General features: G+C 44.0%; 1 protein-coding gene across 8 annotated transcripts in view; it reads right to left on the reverse strand.

Moving 5' to 3' along the window:
* The window catches only part of LOC142578924 (uncharacterized), a 158,397-nt gene that overhangs the window by 114,640 nt on the left and 19,056 nt on the right, over positions 1 to 24,701 (reverse strand). For 6 of the 8 annotated variants that reach the window (XM_075688674.1, XM_075688656.1, XM_075688672.1 and 3 more), the window contains 2 exons: positions 16,144 to 17,298; positions 10,232 to 10,393 (listed from right to left, as the gene is read on the reverse strand). In XM_075688674.1, the coding sequence (XP_075544789.1) occupies positions 10,232 to 10,393; positions 16,144 to 17,298 (1,317 nt within the window). The remainder of the gene's footprint in view (positions 1 to 10,231; positions 10,394 to 16,143; positions 17,299 to 24,701) is intronic. The other 2 variants (XM_075688667.1, XM_075688683.1) reach the window with 2 other exon arrangements.

The raw sequence follows: 24,701 nt of genomic DNA on the forward strand, positions 1-24,701 counted from the left end.
GCATGTGTTGGTTTCACACATGGGGGTTTTACCCAAGCGAACAAAGCCCGCCGTTTCTGTTCATCGGCATGGCCACTGGTTAGTCTAGCCATCATGATCGTGGCACTCACAATTTTCAGAATTGTTGATATCATTGACTGTGCGAGCTGGCACTTTGAATCTTGTAAAATTTGCAGCTTCGTCTCAAGTGACACAGCTTTGTGCATTGTCAGGGCACCTACCGCTGCTTCTGAGGCACATTTACGAGCGCAGGAGCGGTTCGCTTCTTGCTTTCTTTTTTCTCCCTCTGGACACTCGCCGGTGACGTGGTCGCGAAGCAGCTGGCGCCATCTTGTGGCACACTGTGCCAACTTGCAATGCTCTCCGTGGCTTTCGCAAATGGCGCGCGCGCTGGCGGGACGCGCTGCGCGGTAATGACGGAAGCTATGAACTTGTGTAGGCAAATTTGTTCCCCCCCCCCCCCCTCAGTTAAAAAATACTTAGCAAAGGAAATTTCACGATCATTCTGCATGGAAAACACTGCCCAAAAGACAGCATTTTGATTGTTATATCCGATATGCAGTGAATAACATATAGTTATATATGGGTTTTTTTCTCATAACCCTAATGCGTTAGTTGATACTCTGAAATCAACTCATGGTTATAACCAATATATATGGTTATAACCAATATATGTGGTATCATTATAAGTGGACTACTGGTATATGAATACATCTGCACGTGTGACTATATGTAGTCAGCTAGGGGGGAAAATACTTTTTTTCTTCCGTAGCAAACCTTGGTGACAATAATTTATGACCATAAGATCTTGAGGGTCACCAACACAGTGCAGTCACAGTGCAGATAACACAGTCTATAGCCTGCTTCAATGTAATGAGTTTACACTGTAGTCAAACCAGTTCTATGACAAACCAACTTTAAGCTGTGCATTGTGATCATGATGCATATAAAAACTGTAAGCACCATGAGCATGAAACACCGTGTAACACTAGCTAAGCACAAAGAAGTTTCACAATAGTAGGCAATCAAAAAAGGAGTGATAGTGTCCTACCCAGAGCGCCTGTGACCTTTCTTCTCAGCAATGAGAGAAACATCGAAGCCAGTCTCCTTGACAAAGACTCCAGTAGCAGAATGATCCCACTTGCTGCCCTTCTTGGGGCACACGAATGCCAGAGACATGCGATGGGCACAGGCTGGAAGGCTTGTGAGCTCGGGAGGCAGTGGTCGCAGCGAGGAGCAAAGCACAGTGCTTCGGTTGCCATAGTCTAAATAGAGGATCCTGAAACGCTGTTGTATGAAGTGAAATGCATGAGCGCAAGCCAGATGCACAATGCTTTTGAATGACTCACACAAAGTGACTAATGCAGACCTATCAGCCCACGTTACCAAGAAAAATGAACACTTACATATGGCTGAAGTTGCACACCTTGTACACTTAATAATTCTCACATAATTTATGCCACTAATTTCCTGCTTTCTGTGTATTATCCCAACACAGTCAACTTATGTTAATTAAGAATCCTCGGGACTTCAAACTGTGTCTAAGACAATATATGACCAATTATATAGGGTGTCTCCCGTAACTTGAGTCAAACCTTAAAAATATACAAATGCCACGTAGCTGGACAGAACCAAGGTAATGTTTGCCGTCCCTTGGAGATACCACTCAGATTATTTTTTTCATTCTGTCTAATTATATAATTCGTCTTAATTAATCAACTTCTCAAATATTATAACTAGAAGAAAACTGTCAATGAGAAAATTGTAGAGCAGCATGAAAAACTCCCAATACAGCTTTCTCTTGCTCAATACATGCTACATAAAAGCTTTTCTAAGCATGAAAGCCCACGGATACATGCAAAACTGCCACGCAACTCACCGCTCGAGGTAGTTTGCACGCATTCGCAAGCTTCCAATGTGTCTGACGCAAGTCATGCAAAATCTGGAGAAAGTAAATGTATCTCCGAAAGTGATAATCTGAGAATATGACACACCTTTTCAGTCCCCGTCAAGTCCAAATTGGCAGCTGGCATGCATAGTGTCTTTGCTTTAATATATCTTATTTAACCGCTCGTTCTCATGATTTTAACAGGATGCTTACGTAATATGTTTCCTGGGTAATACATATTTTTCTAGCAGCTTCGTGGAAAACGTATTAAAGGGTTTCTACTGTATTTGTTGCACTTTCAAGGAGTTAAGGCTCCATAGTGTAATTAGTACTGGGTCGACAGTTATCCAATAAAGAAATAAGAATGAGAGAAAAGTTTTCAGTCAGTACTCCTTTACATCATTGACAGCATGTGTCTTGTGACACTAAACTTCAAAGCAACTCTAACCTTTGTCCTCTTCATGATTGAGAAATACATTCTTGAACATGGCTGGAACCAACTGAGAAGCATCTGTTTAAACACAGCAAAAAACTATCTTCATAAGCTTCAAACAGGACTCAGGCTTGTGGTGATCGTGGTAATTTCCCACGCAAGCTGTGCTTCTCAATCCCGAGCTCAAGTCAGCACGCGATCAAGTGCCACCGGCACGCGCCCTGGTTGGCCTGCCAACCAGGGAGTGGTGGCACCCGGGCATCCTCTCCACCCGAGCTCTCTTCGGCTGATGATCTACACTATACATATATGAACAAACAAGTGGTTTCGATCAATTTCGCACATAAAAATAATGTCAGCAATTACACTGTAGTCGGATCTCTGCCTTGGAATTGCACATTCTCGTCCGAAAGACTGGTATTGTGGAACAGTTCAACAGGGTACAGATGCTGTCGGAACATTATCAGCTAAATATACTAAACCTACTACCGAACCTACTACCGAACCTACTACCGAACCCACAATTTTCGCGAAATGCGAAGGTTGTGGGTTCGGTTCCCACCTGCGGCAAGTTGTTTTTTCATCCACTTTCATTTCCAATAATTTATAGTTTCTTTATTTCATTTATTAAGCACAAGTAATTTCCCCTATGTTTTCCTTGGTATCAGTGTTTGTTGGCCCCCCCTCCCCCCTCTCATGATATGACAAATAAAATCGGGCCCCTCGGTTAACCCCCTTTCTTCTCGTTTAAACCTACGAAACAAGATAAGCCTTTTAGATCAAGGTATGACAAAATTTTATCAAGTGAGGAGCAAACATTAATTACATTAAACATTAATTACTTCTCTCTACCTTGCGGATTTCCGCAGAACTACTACGTCAAACACAGTCAGTTATAAATAACAAAAACTCACCAAAAGAACGAAAATATACTGACATTTCAAGTACCCCTATTATAACCCATTTTTCACAATAAAGCAAAATAACAAGGTTTGTGCCTTATGTACATAATGTTGGTGCAATGGCCCAGTGTACTATACCTTCGGCGAATCACCCAATGTACAACGCAGCAGCACATACTGTATGAGTAGCATAGACTGTATGGAACGTATGAAGATACTGTAGTATCAGGTGAGATAACAAGAAATTATCTATGGTATTGATAAGCACTGCCTGACAGTTGATATGGTCTGTGGTAGTTTCATTTTCATCCAGGCAGCAAAATGCCACGTGCTTCTTGGTCATATCATTTTGGTACTGTTTCAGAGACTGCTTCAAGTTGCCGAATTCACTATTGCAACTGCTGCAGCCTCAGAATGGTACCATATAAATAGGCTACATACGTTTTCAATTTGAACTGAAGAAAAAGATATGCATCCCTACTTTTTTTTTCTTTTCAGAGAGTCAGTTTTAACCAACAAGTGTCAGTGAAAGTGAATTTACAGGACAGTCAGTGGAGCGCAGCTGCTAGCCTACACAAGCTCCGATGCAAGGAGCCTGGCGAGGTCAAGGATATGTGGTAGCCTGCAACCCCCAAGCAATCTTATTTCTTTTTTCATTTAATTTTCAACCATTCTGCCTGTTGCTGCGGCAAAAATGAGGCACAGCGAGAAGTGAGGGGAAGAACTTGCCCACGTCTTTTCAGTCTTCCACTGCCGCCACTGTGGTGAATGAATCGGGAAATTTCACCGATGGTAATGCAGGGTCGTATCTGCGTATTCACAGTAAAGCTTTGTTTGGCTCTTTCCCCTACTTTGTGGGTGCTGGCTACTGCTTGCTGTTGTGTTGCCGAGTTGACAACAACTTGCCGCTGACTACTACCCTGGCAAAACGACAACTTGCGTAACTGGATATGTGCCCATTTTTGGCCAACCACCCAGAATTGGTCTGTGCCACTGGGACACAACGGGAACAGAAGCCTTAAATGCCAAATAAGCTTCACGCCATTTAGATTTCACCATTGCGTCGGATCTGCATGTTTGAGTGACAGAGAACACTTGAACGTTTGAATTGATGACGTCGCAAGGAGATGGTGCTTGAACTTTCAGACAGTGTCACAACCAACCCCTTTTCATACCTTCACTAGTTCACAAATCCTTAGTTCAGAGCAAGTCTGACCTCTATCCGACACTGTGGAAGTATACCTTGACAATAGTGCTCAAGTTATATTTTCTTTAGTGTCCATTTTTTTTCAGTGAAAACTCGTTAAACTGTAGTTGGCCAGAGATTGAAAAAAGTATGTACTAAACGGTAGTATTGCTTAACCGAAATAGCATGGTATTACCTGTTTAACTGCCAAAAATGAAACTCGGAGATAGTGCGAAGAAAGGGCAAAAAACATGCGGTAATTATTCATTTCGTGTGACAATAATCTGTTATTTTCATTTGATGCCATGATGGCCTAGCAGTGACGACAGCGGCCTCAAAATCCCTTAAGCCGCAAGCCAACTTTTCCGCCAGCCCCGTTCTCAGCAAACACCCGTATGAGGCTGGCGTAACGCACAGCTTCTCCCACTGTTCGCCCATGCTTCACTTTCCGTGTTGTCCTCATCACTGTCGTTAAGTGACACTTCGGTAATAACAGAGGCAATGATGGCCAAAAGTCGAACCTCCAAAAGTTGAACGTCGTAGCCGACATCTTTTCGCCATCCCAGCAGTACTGCCGAGCATTTTCTTCTTCGCATTCCCAATGCCACACAGCATAGTCAATGGTAGATCCTTCTCACGTGCCAGTGCTGACTTCGTGACACGTTCGATAACACGAATGATGTCAAATTTTTCTGTTATGCTGAGCACCCGGGCTTTGTTCGAGCTTTGGCATGACGCGAGTCCTAGCTTGCACGATGCCACAACTAGAGTCTACTAAAATATGGTTGAGTGGGACGAGTGGCTGGGGCAGTGCATGCTTTGCAGTGAGGCGAGCAACAACGAAAAATAGTGTGGCGGGGCTGCGATCGAAGTGGATTGGGCCACATCAAGGTCACGCCGTTGGAAACTGCTGGCGATACTTCTTCGAAGGGTCATTCATACAACTTTGCACGCTGGTATATGCGTTCAGATCGCTCAAACAGTGTTCATAATTGCATATGACATGTACTTATGCCTCAGGAATGGGTGCCTTTCTTTGTCTTCGTTATTCCATTTTATTTTTTTAATGACGCGCAGTTAACGTGCGTGCATTGAGGCCATCATGTTATTCCATCATGTTATTGTATGGCTCCTTTTGGAGAAACAAATATTTTTTTGTTCTTCAAGCAGCATGCATTTCTCGTGTGTATTTTTGTGCATGTAGTTTTCCATCAGAAATGCTGACGGAAAAACACATGTAAATTTCCTGCTTGCCGCTTCAAACAAATTATACGTCTGCCCCTTCCGGTACCCTGCACTCAGCTCAGAGTTACGGGAAGTATTCTCACGGAAAAACAAAAACAGTGCAACACTCCATACATGTTTCCATCTTCCTTGTGTAACGGAATGCAGTGTAATTGGTACGGGTTCTTTGATTGCAGTCGGACCTCGGGTGCCGAAAACAGTTTTAGGTAGCCATTATATATGCGAATGTCTGACCCGTAGGCCGTGTGGAATTTTTTGTCCAGTCCATGATTAAAAAAGGAAAGAAAAAAAAATTTGGTGGCTACATAGTGGATATGGTGTTACGCTGCTAAACTCGAGCTCACATTTTCACACCAGGTCGCGGAATTCGATGGGAATGAAATAGAAAAACACTAGTGTACTTCTGTGTAGGTGCATGTTAAAGAACCCCAGGTGGTGAGAACTGAATAGGGTGCCTCATAATCACATCACCAGATGTAACATGCCAGAAAAAAAAGGAGGTAGTTCTGTCCTTTGCTTTTTTTTCTAGGGGTGTAAACGAAAGAAATCAATCCCGAGTGATTTCTGAGAAAAACATGTTACGCTTACCTCATATTTCATACCTAAATGTATATGCCATTCCCAACTGTACGTCCCCTCAACTAAGCAGCTTCTTTATTATAAACGGCTGCTTTCAGTTATCCGGCACACTATCATAAGGACAATAACGAAGCAATTAAACAAATGACATGCCTCACATACACGTAGAGATATTGGTATATGTGTTGCGTTCATTGAAGAAGTGTGGTACCACATTGGGTATCCAGTTCTAATCGGTTGCAGAGGTGGTAAGACTAAAAAAATAAAATAGAAATGTTTTTCTTGCCTGAATCAAGTTAGCAGATTTACAGGCCGCACCAAAACAGGGAGTTCATATTGAATGACAGCTAGGAGCTTGTTCAGCAGAACCGAATAGTACCCGCGCCTTAATACTCTCAACAGCCACAACACTCCAGCAGCCGAATCATTCGGAATAAGAGTCCTCACTTGCATCGGCCCCTCACCTCCAAGAATTCAGAGACTTCCCACACGTCCGAAAAGTGGTGTTATACGTTACATTCAAACGAAAACAGCTATTCGATAATTTTGAATAAAGAACTCTGAAGTCGAACACGCTCTGAATAGCAAACACCATTCAATTAGACTATATGTTTTACTTCATTTTGCTTGCTGGCACATTGAAGGAATAATAATAATATTTGGGGTTTTACGTGCCAAAACCACTTTCTGATTATGAGGCACGCCGTAGTGGAGGACTCCGGAAATTTTGACCACCTGGGGTTCTTTAACGTGCACCTAAATCTAAGCACACGGGTGTTTTTGCATTTCGCCCCCATCGAAATGCGGCTGCCGTGGCCGGGATTCGATCCCGCGACCTCGTGCTCAGCAGCCCAACACCATAGCCACTGAGCAACCACGGCGGGTGGCACATTGAAGGAGATCGCCAGATAAGCCATGGAGATTACATTGGTAAAGACTTCCGGTATCCTTGATTCAGTCAAAGTACATAAGACATATCTTTTCCCTAACACTGCTGTTCATATTAACACTCAACAATTATTTTGATTAGTACTTTTCTCGGAAAGTCAACTGGTTCACCAGGGGCTGGTGCAGGTTATAAAAGATTCACGCAATTTCCAAGACAAGCTTATTCAAGTCAGGAGTTTTCAATTTTTCGATCAGTGCACTTAAAATATTTGGTATCTTTTTCTCTTACCAAATTTACTTGAATCTCACGCGCAGCTTTGTACCGATAAAACGGGTCCAAAAATTGCATGCATGTTAGAATCGAGTATGACCCTAAATCTGCGTTACCATATCGCCATCGGCATTCGAAAAATGGCCGCCTCGTACGCGCTTTTAGCATACCTCCATGTTGTACGTGTAACCAGGCGCTGGTGTAACCTAGCCTACCATCTGCCTTCCCGTTCCGGTTTTTTGCGTTTATTTAATCAACACGAAAGCGCCGACTGCGAAGACACGCCAAGTCCACCATGATGACGCATTTCAAAGGAAAGTTATCATGTGTGCTGAGACGGACAGAAATTGGGCCGCATCATGGGCATTCGGAGTTTCCGAAACTTGCGTGCGCGACTGGCGCAAACAGAAGGAGAATATTTCCGCCAGCAAAGCAACAAGGAAGGTTTTCAGTAGACTGATGCAGGGCTGCTTCGCTGAAATAGAAGAGCTGCTCGTGGAATACGTGCAAGATTAGTGAGCGGCACAGCGGCCTGTGACGACTGATCTGCTTAAAGTACAGGCGATGCAGTTATCCCTACAGAGGGCTAAATGCGGCGTGACTTCAAAGTGAGCAGGTGCTCGCTATCAAATTTTATTAAAAGAAAAGGCTTTTCTTTTCGAAGGTGGACAGGGATATGACAAAAATTGCCCGAATGATATGAAGAGAAATTGTACAGTTTTCAGTGGTACGTTTTGAAGTTGCGCCATTGAAACGGCTACCACTTCAAATAGATTGGAAATGCCAATCAGACGCCGCTTTACTTTGACATGCGTGCCACCACAACCGTTGAAAAGAAGCGGGCGAAGCAAGCGCACATTTTGTCTTTTGGCCACAAAAAAACTAGTAATCGCAATGCTTTGTTGCACTGCAGATGGGCACAAGCTGCCCCCATATTTTATCTTCAGACGGAAGACGCTCCTGAAAGGAATCTTGTTTTTGAGTGGCGTGATTGTGTGCGCAAATGAAAAAAGGTTGGATGACCATGGACTTGGTCACTGACTGGATTGGTAACGTTTGGCGGAAGAGACCCGGCGACAGTTTGGGTCTGCGTGGGATGCTTGTGCTCGACGCCTTCAGGTGCCACCTTGACCAGTGCATCAAGGACAAGCTGGCTGTATGCAGCACCGACCTTGTCTTGATACCCGGCAGCATGACATTGCAGCTCTAGCTGCTCGATATTTGTTTGAACAAGCTAGCGACAGATAGAATTCGGGCGCTTTACACCAGATAGCTTGTCAGTGGCTGCCACGAATTCAGGCCCGCCAATAAAATGAAGCGTGCCTCCCAGCAGGACTTTTCTGGATGGGTGAAAGATGCATGGTGCACGATCCTGTCTGCCATGGTTAACAAGGTCTTTAAAAATTGTGGGATTTCATATGCCCTGGACGGCAACGAGGATGAAATGCTTCTGTCTGTTGATAGCGATAAGGAATTGTCTGACAGCGACGACGAGTGATATCTATTGCCCCACGCGACTCATGCCGGAGCAGTGAAAATCTTGGCGGCAAGGTACGCCGCTTCCATTTGTGTTTTTATTCAGCGCAACTTTAGTGTATTGGGAATAAATCTGTTTTTTACAAGTTAGAGAAAAATAGTATTTCTATATGAAAGCACGAGGTGCGCAGTATTGTACTTGTCTTTTTTTTGGACATGGAAAACGGGTACGCGTTACAATCAAGGGTGCATTAGAAACGAGTAAATACGGTATATGTTGTGGTTATCTCTCTATGTAGCCTTAGATTTACGTAGAAGTGCATCTCTTTGTGCCGTGAAGTGAGTAAACCTGGTTTATTTAACTATAATATTGTCTTCTCTGATCATTGTCCCTGATCAATATTACTAACATTAAGCGCTTGTAAAATGACACGTTAGCAATAAAATTTTCTTGCAGAGCTTCATAATGCAGATAGGTGGCTTCTGTGGCAAAATTACGTCTCACTTTTAGAAAATCTTAAAAATGGCAGTTCACCTGGCTAAAGCTACAGCTGGTACCAGCCAACAAGAGTTGCGGGTGCACCAAAGCAAGTAAAACCATAAAAAATTTTACTGCACAAACTTTCTGCGAGAAAAACTAGGCGACTGCTAGCGTCCGTGGAACGAACGTGCACTCGCAGGCAGACGACGCATTTGTCGATGACAACAAAATTGAAGATGTTATGTTGTATAAGCCACGCCTCAAATATGTATACGTACCAAAAAGATGGTTATATAAATTTGCATATGAAATCAAAGCACCTTTACAAGAGTATATGCGCACAATCGGTCTTAGTGCCCGCAGCGAAATTACATTGACTCTGCCGCGAAGCAAATCTTCGCCACAATCCAGTTCACTCGCAGTGCCCTCACACAATTTCTCCACACGTGGCGCCTCAGCGGGAGAGCGCCTTTTGGCCCACTCGACCATTGTCTAGTACTCTCTAGCCACAGCACAGGCCATCACTAGCCAGCCACAACGCTCTGTGACTCCACACTAAAATGATGTTTACGTTAATGTGGCTTCACCCTTCCAAGCGCCCTCTGCATTTGTGCTTGGAGGCGGTTCTGATCTCTGAGGCTTGTTCTTCTGCCTGGCCGACCTACGGCCGTGATTGCACTATGAAAAGTGCAAACACTATGTGCTAACTGATACATACGCAATAATCTGGTATGGTTTGTGCGGATACAAAACACATTATGTTCAATGGCAGCTTAGTCAGGGATTTGACTTTACTAATTTTAAAACGAAACTACAGTTTAAGTGGGTACGATTTAACGAGGTTTTATTGTACATTAGGCCATGCACATTAGCGATACTCACGTAAGTGTTTCCTGGAAGAACATCGAGCACCCGAGCTCGATACCAGTTTTTGTCACCCTGATAGCGACATATCCAGAAGGAGCCCTTGTTCACCATTTCTTCCGTTGGTGCCTCACTCTGGGCACCACATTTGTTCAGCTCTTGCTGAAGCTCTTCTAGCACCTGCATTTCAAGGGCGAAAATAAAAGTTTTTTTATCCCCAGAGAGGCTACCTGATTTTTTATGCATACTTGGCTCAAACAAAGTGTGAATAGATCCCACCAAGACTAGCTTACCAGTGACACGTATACGCTTGTAAAGTTTTACTCGAGCAAACTATTTCACTATAACAAACAAATTTCGCAATAGCACAATAAGTTATAATGAAGCAGGAGGAAAACAAGATTACTTTGCATTTCAAATATATAGCATGGTGCATATGTTTACAATAAATAATAATTGTGCAAATATTCAGAGAATTAGGCTAGGCAGGGTAGAAACATTTTTGCAACTGCAAGCCATGATTAAAATCGTGTAAGGGCTGAATAAAGTCAAACGTGAATGGCATGTACTGAACACAATGAATAAATACTATGACACTTACTATATTCACCTTAGCAAGCATGTTACTGTAGTTGTAGTTCACATGTAAGGTTATGCACTATTCCCAGGTTAATATTGTTACATGTGGAAAAGACACAGACGAAAGAAGCTATTTACAGGCTATTTACACTGGAGCCATGCAGCCAGGCTGACACTCGCTCGCGCCAAAGGCACCGACCAACTTCGTTGTTCTCGCGGCGGCTCGTCTCTTGAGCATCGCTTGACGATATTGTAATAATATAAACCGCAAATTTTAAAACAACTTATTTCCAATCACACTGAACAATCTATGATCTTGTATACAAACTTCACTCGAATACGCATATCTATTGACTTTTGTGCACACTGCCATATTTTCTTGAATTCAGTCATCCTCTTAATTTAAGCATGGAGTTTTACTCAAAATGGCACAGTGCTTCTCGTAATATTTGAAGCTATCCTTTGTATTCTAGTCATACATTTAAGTTGATCTCATGAAATAGGTATCCTTTAAAAACTGCAGCATTGCATACTAGTTTGAAGGAGCTCAAGCCGTGGCACAGAGAATGCCACATGATGCTATATTATCACCGACTACAGTGGGAATGTATGTGGTGACAGCAAGCAGTATTAGTTGAACACTTCTAAAACAAATCCCTGTACAATAAAATAACTTGCATAATGAAGCATTTATTATACCCTGGCTGAATTTCTGTCTTTCGTATGTGTTATGATGCTTCTACAATGAATTTTCCTGTACAATGAAGGAATTTGGCATTCATGACGGGTGGTATGTTGCTTTACAATACACACACTATACTGGCACTGTAAGTGTTCTCAATAGCTGCCGTTGAGCTGTGGTTCGTATAGGGAGTACTAGTTGATACCACAACAAAGACTGTGCAGGTGGGTCCGAACTCCACAATAGCTATATGGTAGCACTTTACCACCCACAAAGGAATTCGGGTGGGATTAACACCCAAACACTTTGATGAACTGCACTTTGACAGCAATAGCATGCCATGTAGCTTGATTCTATGCAGTTACCTTTGAGTGGCTTATCTTGCACCAAGTATCTCTTGAATTTATGCTATATAAGTGTTTTTTTACCGAACATGCATAGACTTTAGGAGCAGTCTGGTTCTGCAATTTTTACAGTGAAGTGACCTGTATGGTGAATGATTCTTAGATGGCTGCCAAATCTGCAACCATGCTAGGAGGCCTCAAGTACTTGGATGCACAACAAACCACGAATCATGCACCATCTTTTAATATGATGAATTCAATATGCATGCCGAATGCAGCACGACAAGGTCTCCTTTACGTATCAAGAAAACCTGAGGCAGTGGTCACATGGTATCACAAACCCTTGATGCACACATCAGTCCAGTGCCATGGTCACAAGCCGCACAGTGACCATTAGCCAAAAGCTCAAATCAAGCGCAAGTGGTGCAAACATGCAATCCTATTTACCACATTGTACTTAATAATGATGATGCAACCATTACTAATGTGCCTACCATGTGGAGAACCCTGTCTGCAATGGGTGGAAACAATAACAGATCTTGGCATTCTGCCAAATGTTGCCTTCCTCTAAATAAATGTTTTAATGGTACGATTTGGCAAACAGCAACCAAAGAAACCTACATGAGCCTTCCGACTCAAGTTTGCTCAATATGGCGCGGTGTCTCTACGAGGCACACTTGATGTGTTAAAACAAATTAGAATAGAACCTGGCCTTTACGCAGTCAAAACTTGTCTCACAACTTACTGGTTGCTCATTGTGAAGGCCTCCTGTGAAAGCACAGGTGCTGCAACTAAAGCTAGCAGAAGAAAGACAAGGTGCCACATAGACAAAGCCATGATTCATGAGAAGATGAGCTATGGGGGCCATGGTCACAAGCCGCACACTGACCATTAGCCAAAAGCTCAAATCAAGCGCAAGTGGTGCAAACATGCAATCCTATTTACCACATTGTACTTAATAATGATGATGCAACCATTACTAATGTGCCTACCATGTGGAGAACCCTGTCTGCAATGGGTGGAAACAATAACAGATCTTGGCATTCTGCCAAATGTTGCCTTCCTCTAAATAAATGTTTTAATGGTACGATTTGGCAAACAGCAACCAAAGAAACCTACATGAGCCTTCCGACTCAAGTTTGCTCAATATGGCGCGGTGTCTCTACGAGGCACACTTGATGTGTTAAAACAAATTAGAATAGAACCTGGCCTTTACGCAGTCAAAACTTGTCTCACAACTTACTGGTCGCTCATTGTGAAGGCCTCCTGTGAAAGCACAGGTGCTGCAACTAAAGCTAGCAGAAGAAAGACAAGGTGCCACATAGACAAAGCCATGATTCATGAGAAGATGAGCTATGTATATAAAAGATTTTAGCTTTGATGAATGTTTTTGTTTGCACTGCAGGAGTTTCAAATCATTTTACTGCAAAACAGCTTTTTCTTGAGATCTCTCACAGACTTACTTTGCACAGAAGAAAAGGAATTTACGTCATCGCCTGATATGCAGAACTTGACTTTCTCAAGCCTGCCCACTTTAGGTCGAGCACGCAGTCGTTTCTAAGCTGTTTGCCCTCTTCACAAAAAGTGCAAGAAGTGAATGGTGTTGTAGACATTCACTTTGCTTTATCCTGACTTGGTAGCAAACTTTGGGCATTATATCAGCGGTGTTCTTGAGAATTTTCTCAATATCAAGGGATGAAGGCCTAGCTTATGATCCTGCACAGGCAGCTTGCGATGTCACTGCAACAAAACAGTGATGCGATCTGGTGCCATCTATCACTGCCATGGCAAAACACGGTGAAACACACTGCATGTTAATCAATGGCACCACCGTTTCGTTGCTAAGAAATTGGCATCTTTTGAGCCGTATCACTGCTGATGACACACACTTGCATTTGCCTTGAATTGGTTTGCTTCAGGCAGCAGATGCCAGCATACATGCTCCCCTACCTGTTGCTCATACCTTGTCTTACATTCTTGACAAAGTTATTTCTAGGAATGGTAAGCTGTTGGGCTAGTTGGTTTGCTACGATTGTTGCAAAGCGGAGTGCAAAAATTTGTTGAAAAAGGAGATGTAGACAGGAAAGACACTCACTTGTAACTAAGTATATTTCCAGAGCCAAACCTCCAGGAATATTATTGTGTATGAGCTACCATAGAGAATTGTGAAAAAAGTTTAAAATTTATATATATATATATATATATATCGCTTAATAAAGGGGCATGCATCATTACAATAATGACGGGTAGTGTAGGTGCTCGCAACAGCAGCATGTGGAAGTGGCTTGACAGAAATCATTCCAAAAAAACACCTTTAAGGGGAGGGGGTCAGAGGAGGGGGCATAGAAACTTCAGCCAAGGGCGAGGAATGTAAATTTGTCATCCATCAGATGCACTGAATGAATGCTGCCTAAATATCTCCCCTGCAACAAATATATGCCATCAAGTGCATCATTCCTTTAATAAACAAACTGATCTTTTTTTACTATTTCTCCTGTTTTCAAGCAACTAACTCACATTGGCATTTTCCCTGTTTTGGTACTTGGACCTTCTCTGCTAACGGCACTTGATCTCACGCAACCGAGTTATGGGTCCAGTTTCTAACTGAATGCCAACTATCTTTATGGCATCTGAAGGGCGAGTTGCTACGGTCGGTGGTTATGCTGTGTCATGTTTCTCCACTGCCTGGGCTGATGGTTCCTGGCTGCTGATATCCGCTGTGCGTCTCTTGTCGAAATGTGCCAATGTGTACTCTTCTTCTATGGACAGTACAAATTTCAATTCCATATAATTACGAACCTATTTGTGACTACTTTGTTCCTATGGCACTCAGCGGCCATCAATTCAGCAGTAACCTAGTTTGGTCCAGAAATCAAATAGTAAACCTAAAATTTTTTACACCAACAAGCATAACTCTTTTTCCAATTAGGATCTTTAGAGAAACGTTCACCACTTATTTCACACATACGTATTTGGGTGTGCCATGGACCACTACAAGTAAACTTGTACAACTACTTCAGATGTAGTTCCCAATTATAGCAAAGCAATCCTACAGTAAGAGCGCATTTCCTAAAATTATTTCATTAAGCTCTCAAGAACCTTCTGGCCTCTTCCATTTTGGTTTAATACACAGATCAAAGCCTCACCTGTGACCATTAAAGTTGCAAGTGCTGGCATGAGAGATGAATTTGTTAAATATTCTATAAATAAAAAAAATATTTTTCACACCCCAAAACACTTGTGAAGTAGAAATATGTGTTCTATAAGGTAGACTATAATCTGTGTTCTTCCTTTTCTGCTAAAAATGATTTTTGTTTTAACTTGGCCTCATACTTAGGTGCCTTAAACCACCCCTTCAGCTGGGAGAGCGACACAGTCTATGGGAAAAGGATGAAGCTGCAAACAAATGGCAGATAAGAACACCTTCCTTTCTTTGCGAACAGAGGGCTCCTCCTCACCATCTTTTAAACTGCTGGCTGGTTGCCAGCTCAAGTCAGGTGGTAGCAGCCCATAAGCACTAGTAAGTGAGCAATCATTTTTGACCACAAATTACTTGCAAGCAGAAGCACACGCACATACATACCCTTCTAGATCTGCCAAAGATACCCGAGAAACGAGAAAAGGATAGTTGTTAGCCTATATCAAGTTTCTTGTCACTAGTCCCTCGTCGCCCTTGGGGAACTCTGTCAGAGGCCCAGCGCTGAGAACAGATGAGTTGAAGGGGGTGGACGAATATATTTAACTCCTAATTTCTATGCTCACATTATGTCTATTTAAAAAAGTCCATCACTATTCCATTTCTAGAAAGACACCACCGATTTCTCATCTTTCAAAAGAAGCTGTAGGGCTCTTTTTAGTTTGCTTCAACATACATGTTTTCTACCAACCCGAATTTCTTTTGCACACTAAAGTGACCAGGATGTTGATCAGGTGTGCACATCATAATCAGCTGCACTGTATAATTATAAAATTTATTTGCGAATCAAGTTCTTGCTTAGCAGATGCACTAGAATGGCCTGGAGGAAGCCTATATACCAGAGGTCAGGCATCCTTATTCGGTGGCACCATCGCATCACAACTAAGCCATGATGTGCAGTAGGTCCACAGTCAATGGCATTGTTTTGCTGTCAATATTGAATACCTTGGCCTTAAGAAGTGCAACCAAGACTAGCGAAGCCCTACACTACAAATTTGGAACCAGAAAAATATTGTTATATTAAGGCTGAACATGCCCTTTTATTACTACAGCACCACATGCCCATAATGTCATGCATAGTGTCATGCAGTAGAAGAAAGTGAGAACATAAAGCCAGTAAGCTTCTGACCTTGGCTGTAGTGTTTGCTTTTTCCACTATCTGGCCATAGAAGTCCGATGGACTGAACACCACTGAGAGGCATACGCAAAAAGTGTCGCCTTCAGGAAGGACAGCTGGAGGTACAGTAACTGGTGGCAGAGCTGGTGGCAGAGCTGGTGGAGCCGTCCCAGCTTGTCTCAGATTGTCTGGAGGCAACTTAGTTGGGTGCATGCCATGTGATTCCATGCCACCAGGAAGTGCAGCTGCAGGAGCCATGGCAGCAGGAGCCATTGCTGTGGGGGCCATTGAAGTGGCTGCAGGTGTCATAGCATTGGGTGTTATTGTGGCAGGAGGCACAGTGGCAACAGGCTTGCGAGGTGGAACCATACCAGCGGGAGCTGGCGCTGCAGTAGTGGGGCGTAGAGCTTTCACAGTGGGGGCGGGAGCAGTGCCGGTGGAATATTGAGCCAGGCCAGCAGGTGGGGGAGCCGTGCCGGTAGGAGGTGGAGCTGTGCCAGAAGGTGCGGGACCCATACCAGTGGGACGTGGAGCCACATCAGAAGGTGGAGCCATACCAGAAAGCGGTGGAGCCATGCCAGTGGGTAGGGGAACCATGCCAGCAGGAGGTGGAGTCATGCCAGTAGGTGGGGTAGCCCTGCTGGTGGGAGGGGTAGCCATGTCCGCAGAAAGTGGGGAAGCCATGTCAGCGGGAGGTGGAGACATGCCCGCGGGTGGTGGAGCCATGCCAGCAGAAGGTGGGGGAGCCATGTCAGCGGGAGGTGGAGACATGCCCGCAGATGGTGGAGCCATCCCCGGGGGTGGGGGAGCCATGCCATCGGAAGTTGTAGCAGCCAGTGGCATTCCGCGATGTGGCACGGAAATTGGAGTTATGCTGGTAGGAGGTGTACGACATGGCAATGTGCTGGCTGAAGCTATGCTAACAGCAGGCATGCCAGCCGGGAACATGCCAGGAGGGGGCACAGATGTCGAAAGTGCAGGCCCAGTATGCATAGGCAGAGGCATGTAAACCGAAGTTGTGGTAGCAGCGGGGGTGCCAACCAAAGGCATGGCAGTTGAAGATGTCACAGCTGCAGCGGTTGTGAGTGAAGATGAGGTGGCTTGTGACATAGTGACTACAGGACGAGTCTCGTGCCGCTTGGTGGTAAAGTTCATGCCTTGCTGGTTCTGAAATCCAGAAATGCAACTTTCACCAACAAAGCCCAATAGGCAACAATATCCAGAAGAAACATAACCATGCACAACATGTAGAGAGACTTAGAAACTATTCATATGGTGCCCATACTGCCATCCGATTTTCCGGACCTCACGGCGACCGAAAAAGAATCCCAAAAATTGAATAGTCAGAAAAACTTGTTCATCCCAAAACAATAAAATTTATTAGACTTAGAGCGGCTTTAAAAAATCTCTAATAGTACGCTTGGAGGCAATCAGATTGGCTTAGATTTGCACAAGAGTGACGTCTCCACATACAGAAAAGCGTCACCGCGGTTGTGACCTCTGTTGGTGGAGATCACCATGAAGATCAAAGAAACGAGCCACATTACATTGCATCACTTGGCTCTTGTGAAAGCACTAGAGGTGGCACTGATCACACAAATGTGAAGCTGCACAAACATGCATAAAAATGCGACAATGTCTCTGAGACATACCTGCTCTGTGGACATTATAGGCGTTCTGTGGACACACCATGCACAAAATAGCAACACAACCTTAAACAGAGAGAGAGAGAGAGAGAGAGAAAGAGAAAGCTCATCGTGCATTAACTGATTACGATGATAGTGCTGACCAGAGAAAGAAAGAAAAAGTGCCATCCTCCGGAGCACTTTGTTAGCTAAGAAAGAGCGGGCATGGCCTCTGAGACCAGAAAGGCGCGTGCTTTCTATTGATAGCGTGAGCCATAGAGAAACTATATATTGCGTGAGCCTCCGAATCTTGGAGGCAATATAGTGGGCCACTGGAAGCCATCATAGCCAAGCCAGCTAAAACTCCGGTATGACAGCCTTCAAAATTGGGTAGCGTGGCTCAGAATGAGCGATTTAGTCTGGAAAATAAAAATTTGGGGCCTAAATTTGTCCAATACATCGATCATAAAAATGTATTAGCTCTATGGGAACCCTGAAGTTGCATTTATGATCTACAGAATGTCCATCAAGTCCGAATTTTCGGAGTCATCAAAATCCGTTGGCTATATACTGTACTTCAGTGCAATGGAAAGATTACTGTCCAGTGCGGCCAATCTCACAGCGTGAATGTAGAAAACAGTTTACTGTACAAGTGCATAATCCTGCAGCAGTAATGTAGAAAACAGAGGCACAGGCAGAGATTTATTTCCAGAGGGGCTCTCCACCAGCCACGACTACTCCCCCACCTACACCCACCGCCCGGAGATTAACACTATGTCAGTCTTCTTTACATCTCTCTATTAAGGCGAATGCCTTAGATGGCTCATGGGTCGAAAAATCCACTGTCTGGCGTAATGGCACCAAAATTCAAGCGAACCAGCTTGGAGACATAGGCAAACCATATATCCATATCCATATCCATAGCCATATATCCAAATTAAAGGTACACTAAAGGGAAATACTAAGTTGACGTGGACTGTTTGAATACCATTCCAGAAACCTCGCAATGCTTGTTTCGTGCCAAGAAAAGTATTAGTTTAAGAGAAAATGGCATCCGAAGGCTCCGAATACCTGTTTTGAAATTTGAATGTCCTGCCACCCAACCGGGGAGTGGTGACTGCACATGTCATCACCACCCTTTGCTGCCGTCGGTGAGTAAAACGGCGCCTGACAGACGGCGGTACCGAGCCAAGACAGAACGATGGACTAGCCGCTGCAACTGCTTTTGGGTCAAGTGGCGTAGACCATTTGGGTATCCCACGACCTCACTTGGAAGTAGAATTCTCTGCTACTTGCAGTTTGTGCGAGTTTCACTAGCCAGCAGAACCCGCGCAGCACTACGCAATAACAAAACTACTAAAACGCAAAAGCGTGGGGGGAGCAGATTCAAGTGTAAACAAAAACTTTTGACTGGCCACATCGTTGTCAAGAGTAATTTCAATAAGTTCTTTTTTCCAAAAATGAAATAGAACCGGACAAGTAGCATTTGATTTAATCTTATAATACAAGGATGTTTTTTGCAACGAGTAGTTGAGTACTAGTGACAGAAAATAACTGAAGAGCGCTTTCGTCATCAGTCAAGTGATTGAATGTCCCGGGGTAATCTAGTCATGTCCTGTATTTACCTGAATTTCTCAATTATTAAGGCTCTGTTCGCAATAATATTGACGCTTTAGAGATTCTCGGGCACTAATCTATCACTTTAGCTTGACTTGGATTTGCCTTTAGTGTCCCTTTAATGCAGTTAGCTGGGCGAGTTGGTGATTGAACATATTACTAAGGGGTGGGCAGCGCAACACGGACGAAGGACAAAAGTAAGTGGACTGCGCTCATACCGTCCACTTCCTTTTGTCAGGGTTGTGCTGCCCACCCCGAGGAACATATATCGAAGTTGAATTCCAATTCACATCATGTTGGTCAAGAGTCAAATCCAATTTATGAATTGTAGTTGGTGTGTTTGCAAAGCATGTCCACTTCGAATGAATTTACAGAATGACACCGGCTTGGAGATATACACCATCAGACTCGCCATAAAAATGCAATGTTGGAGCTTTTAACGAAACGCGCTTTTATGCATTAAGCACAAAAGTAGCTGGAATACCAATGTATTTCATCCCATATTTTCGTGAATATCTTGAAACCGGGGTCATCTTGGAGATTCAAGCAGTTATAGCTTGCAAACTCACAGGCTACAATTCCTAAATTTAGATATGTGCCATAAAGTAGTGAATTTAATTATTGAATTCTTGTTAATTAGTTGAATATGTGTTTCTATTTCTAGTATTTAGTAATGTCCACCTCTTAGAATAATCCACCTCAAGGTGAAGAATTATGCGATATGCCAAAGGCAATATTTTTTTAAAGTTCCAGAAAGTTTAAAGATGATCACCCCGTATATCTTATTTGAGTAGTCTGGAGCATACACATTTAGAGCAATAATATAATTAAGAGGGCTAACCAGTCAGTAAATCTTGCATTCTACAGCAATAAAGCAGTATTGAAAAGAAGCCTAAAGGCATCTTTAATACTATATTTTTACTAAGTGCTGGTGAAATGACTGGAGGTGTTTTCCAACAGAATATGGGAAGAAACGAAATACAGCATGAAGGACAAGGACTGAGAGATGAAAGGACAAAGTAAAAGGGCCCATTGTACTAGAAATGAAGCTAACAAAGGCAGATGATGATGATATGTGATGTTTAATGGCAAAAGGGCCAGGTCTGGCCAAAGAGCACTATACAAGTGTATATGAGTATTTAATGACAGAATGAAGTGGAAAGTACTGATGGAACACGGCTGTATATGGGCCTAAAAAAAAGAGTCGCTGTGCAGTGCGTAAAACATAAATATATGAAAATTATGACAACGGCTTTAAAGTGTTCAGTGAATGTAAAAGATGTTTTGAAAGAATGGTCTTTTAAGATATGTGCATGCCATTGACACTGCAGCCTCATCAGAAAGCTTGGATGCAAGGCTTTGGAGGCATGCGCCATACAGATGCTACAATCGCAGCAGTAGCCTCTGTTAAGCAGTCATGCTACGAATTCATCGGTCATAGAATTTGTAATGAATGAACATCATTTGAATATTTAAAAAGTGATTTGCTGCTGAAAAATGCGTTCACATGAAGGAACATTGCTGGATGAAGAGGAATATTCTGTTTGTAAGCTAGAGGAAAGTGTCTTTTTTTTTATTTCAGCTTCTGATTCCTGGCACTCCACCAGGACATGTAGCACAGTCTGTGTCTCTCCACAATTAGCGCACACGGGAAGGTCACCACCAGACAGCCTAGTAAGAGTGGGTCCTGTAGGTATGGCCTATCCTAAGTTGACAAAGAATTACTTCAGTTCGTCATGTTTTTGTTGTTGCAAAAGCTAACAAAGTACAGCAGGATCCCGATAACACGAGTCCCCTGCAGGCTCTGCTAGTTCAATAGAAATCAAAATGGCGGGACAAACCGGAAACCTAATTATCTGGCAGTGGAATTGCGCCAGCTTCTTAAGGCGCAAGGCTGCTCTATTGCAGCTCATCAAAGTATAAGCGATAATGCCGCATGTCCTGCTCTTGCAAGAAACACTTAGGGAGAAGGTAAATTTATCGGGCTACCATTCGGTTAGCCAAAAAAGAGAAAATGGCAGAGGTATCGCCACATTCGTCAGGAAAGACACCTCTTTTCAGGAGCACGAAGTCAAAATTTGTAACTCGGATAAGAAATCCGGTCTCGAGGCACAGTTAATTGAAATCATCCCCCACGGAAAAACCCGACATAACATTTTCATTCTCAACTTGTACAGCTCTCCTTCCGCTCATAAGCATAATCTCCGCTCACTACTAAATAGGGTCGCAACCGCTGCGAAATCGCAGCCCTTAATAGTCGCAGGAGATTTCAACGCTCCCCACCCAGCTTGGGGTTATGTAACACGAACAAAGAAAGCAGCCAACCTAGTTGCAGCGAGTACAGACCTAAACCCGACGCTGGTCTCGGAGCCACGTTTCCCCACGAGGCTGGGAAACTCTGTCGCCAGGGACACGACCCCTGATCTCAGCTTCACTAGAAATGCTGTGGCCACGTGGTCCAACTTACAGGAGAACTTGGGGTGCAACTACTACATAATAGAACTCAGGATGGAAATAATAGCAGCTCCTCCCAAAACCTATAAATACACAGACTGGGACCTCTTTAGGAAAATAAGAGGTGAAGATGAGGCAGTATACAACACGTTCAGCGAACTGCTTGTACAGATACAGATGGATGTCGAGAAGGCCACCAAGGAAATAGTTACAGATTTTGATGCCCCAGGGATGGATGCAAGGTTAGCGCATCTCCTGGAAGCCAAGCGCTCTCTCCTCGAGAGATGGAAGACACAAAGACTCAATCGCAGGCTATGAAAAAGATCGCAGAGCTCAATAAACTCATTGAGGAGCATTGCTCCGAACTTAATAAACAGCAATGGAGAGACGCCTGCTCGGCAGCGGATGGAAAAATGCGCAAAGGAGGCAAATGGACCCTCTTCAAACATCTCTTAGACGATGGACAATCCAAATGTAATCAGAGACTAGTGATAGACCGATTAATTAATAAGGAAAAAATGGCAGGCACCTCAGAGGCCTCCATATTTCGGAAACTAGCGAACAAATACCTTCCAATTGGCCAAAGCCCAGGTTCCCCCCTCCCTCAGTATGAGGGCGCGCCTGCCCCAGATCTGGACGTCCCCTTCTCGGAAGCTGAGATCAGGGAAGTGCTGCACAATTTAAACGGAAGGTCTGCGCCAGGCCCCGACGGAGTTACAAACCGGCTCCTAAGAAATTTGGATGACAAAGCAATTCAAGCTTTAGTGAAGGAGGTAAATGAGGTATGGGAGGAGGGCGTTGTACCGGAGAGTTGGAAGAAGGCCACAGTGGTATTAATCCCCAAGCCAGGTAAATCACCCAGCTTGGAGGACTTCCGTCCTATCTCCCTTACTTCTTGCATTAGCAAAGTAGTGGAACATGCAGTGCATAACAGGGTATCGAGACATATTGAGTGCAACGAACTATTCCCGTATAATATGGTTGGTTTCAGGCCCTTGCTTTCAACGCAGGATGTCATGCTCCTGCTCAAAACACAGATAATCGACTCTCAAAGCAAAGATGTAAAAGGGGTCCTCGCACTGGATCTATGCAAGGCATTCGATACAATTGCGCATGACTATATCCTTCAGGAGATATCGGCCTTGAACTTGGGAGTTAAATTCTTCTCCTTCGTTGCATCCGTCCTCGAGAGCAGGACGGCGGCCATAAAGTTGAGGCAATCAGTCTCTGAATATTTCACACTCGGAAACAGGGGTACTCCCCAAGGGGCAATTATCTCACCCCTTCTGTTTAATATAGCAATGCGCAAGTTGTTGGAAAGCCTTGCAGCAATTCCTTGCGTAGGTCATGCATTATATGCTGACGATATTACAATCTGGTGTCCTGGAGGATCAGAGGCTACGGTCGAACAAGCTCTACAGGAGGCTCTGGATGTTACAGAGTCTTTCTTGGAAGGTACGGGACTGGCGCTCTCGCCTGGAAAGTCGGAACTCCTGCTGTACAGACAGGCTAGACGAGGTGCCAGGGGACTCACCCCACTCGATCAGGTGCCCATTAGCGTTCGTACCAGAGATGGGCACACCATCCTGAGAGTAGACTATCAATATACTAGGGCTTTCAATAAACTCAAAGGGATGCAACGCTAAGACTATAGCCCAACTCACCACGAAAACTGAGAACATTATTAGATTAATTATGAGAGTGTCCAACAAGAAAGGCGGCATAGGCGAGGATATACTCCTTAGGGCTCACCATGCTTTCCTCATCAGCCATGTCATTTACATAGTTGCGGCCCTCAACTGGACGAAAACGGAAATGGATAAATTAGACACGCTTATGCGCAAAAGTATCAAAAGGGTGATCGGCGTGCTAGCACAGAGAAACTCATGACATTGGGAGTACACAATACAACTTCGGAGTTAATAAAAGCACAAAGATCAGCACAAATTATTAGATTATCCAACTCCAAAGCAGGCAGAAGACTTCTGGATGCGGCAGGCCTCCGTCCTAGCTTCAATCAGGGAAATACCACGCAACTTGATATTCAGACAAGGAACTCCTTTATTGTAGACCCTTTTCCAAGAAATGTCCACCCCCAACACAATAAAGGTCGAAGGTTAGTGAGGGCTAGAACTTTTTTAAAGAACATATCCGGAATGGAGGCCTTTGTTGACGCGGCGCGACACGCCAGTGCCAACAAGTTCTCCGTAGCCATAGTCAATAACAAGGGAGAACTCCTCTCGGCAGCCTCGCTGAAAACCTCCTCGGTCGATGAAACAGGTTGCTATAGCTCTCGGATTACTGGACTCAAAACGCATTACGGTGTACACGGACTTCCGAGCAGCCGTTAGAGCGTTCGCATCGGGATTGATAGCCAAAGAAGCAGCCAGGATTCTAAACGGCAAACACCCCTCTGACATTGTTCACCACATAGTCTGGTTCCCAGCTCACATGGGACCAGACATATTACCGGGTCACCCGAACCCCAATGAGATAGCCCACGACCGTGCGTGAGGTTTCGTATGCCGCGACGGGATGGTGTCTCGGGTGAGTTCGGGAGAGCTCGTCCACAGTGATCCACTGGTTACTTTTCATTAAATCACCTCTCATTACAGAGGGAATTGGCAGAGTTTTCCTTTCCCCCATCATAAGCTCAACAGGCCACAAGCTAGCACACTTCGCATGCTCCAGACGGGGTCCTACCCCTCTAGGGGGTTTTTGAACATGCTCCACCCGGACATCGATCCACTCTGCCCAGATTGTGGCACTGAATTTAGCTATTAAATCACATGCTCTCGCAGTGCCCTGTGTTACAGGATTTTAACCGAGAAGAAGACTGGACGAAGGCCATCACAGAATACGAAACAAGACGTC

The sequence above is a fragment of the Dermacentor variabilis genome, chromosome 1 (assembly GCF_050947875.1).
Source record: "Dermacentor variabilis isolate Ectoservices chromosome 1, ASM5094787v1, whole genome shotgun sequence".
Classification (NCBI taxonomy): Eukaryota; Metazoa; Arthropoda; class Arachnida; order Ixodida; family Ixodidae; genus Dermacentor; species Dermacentor variabilis.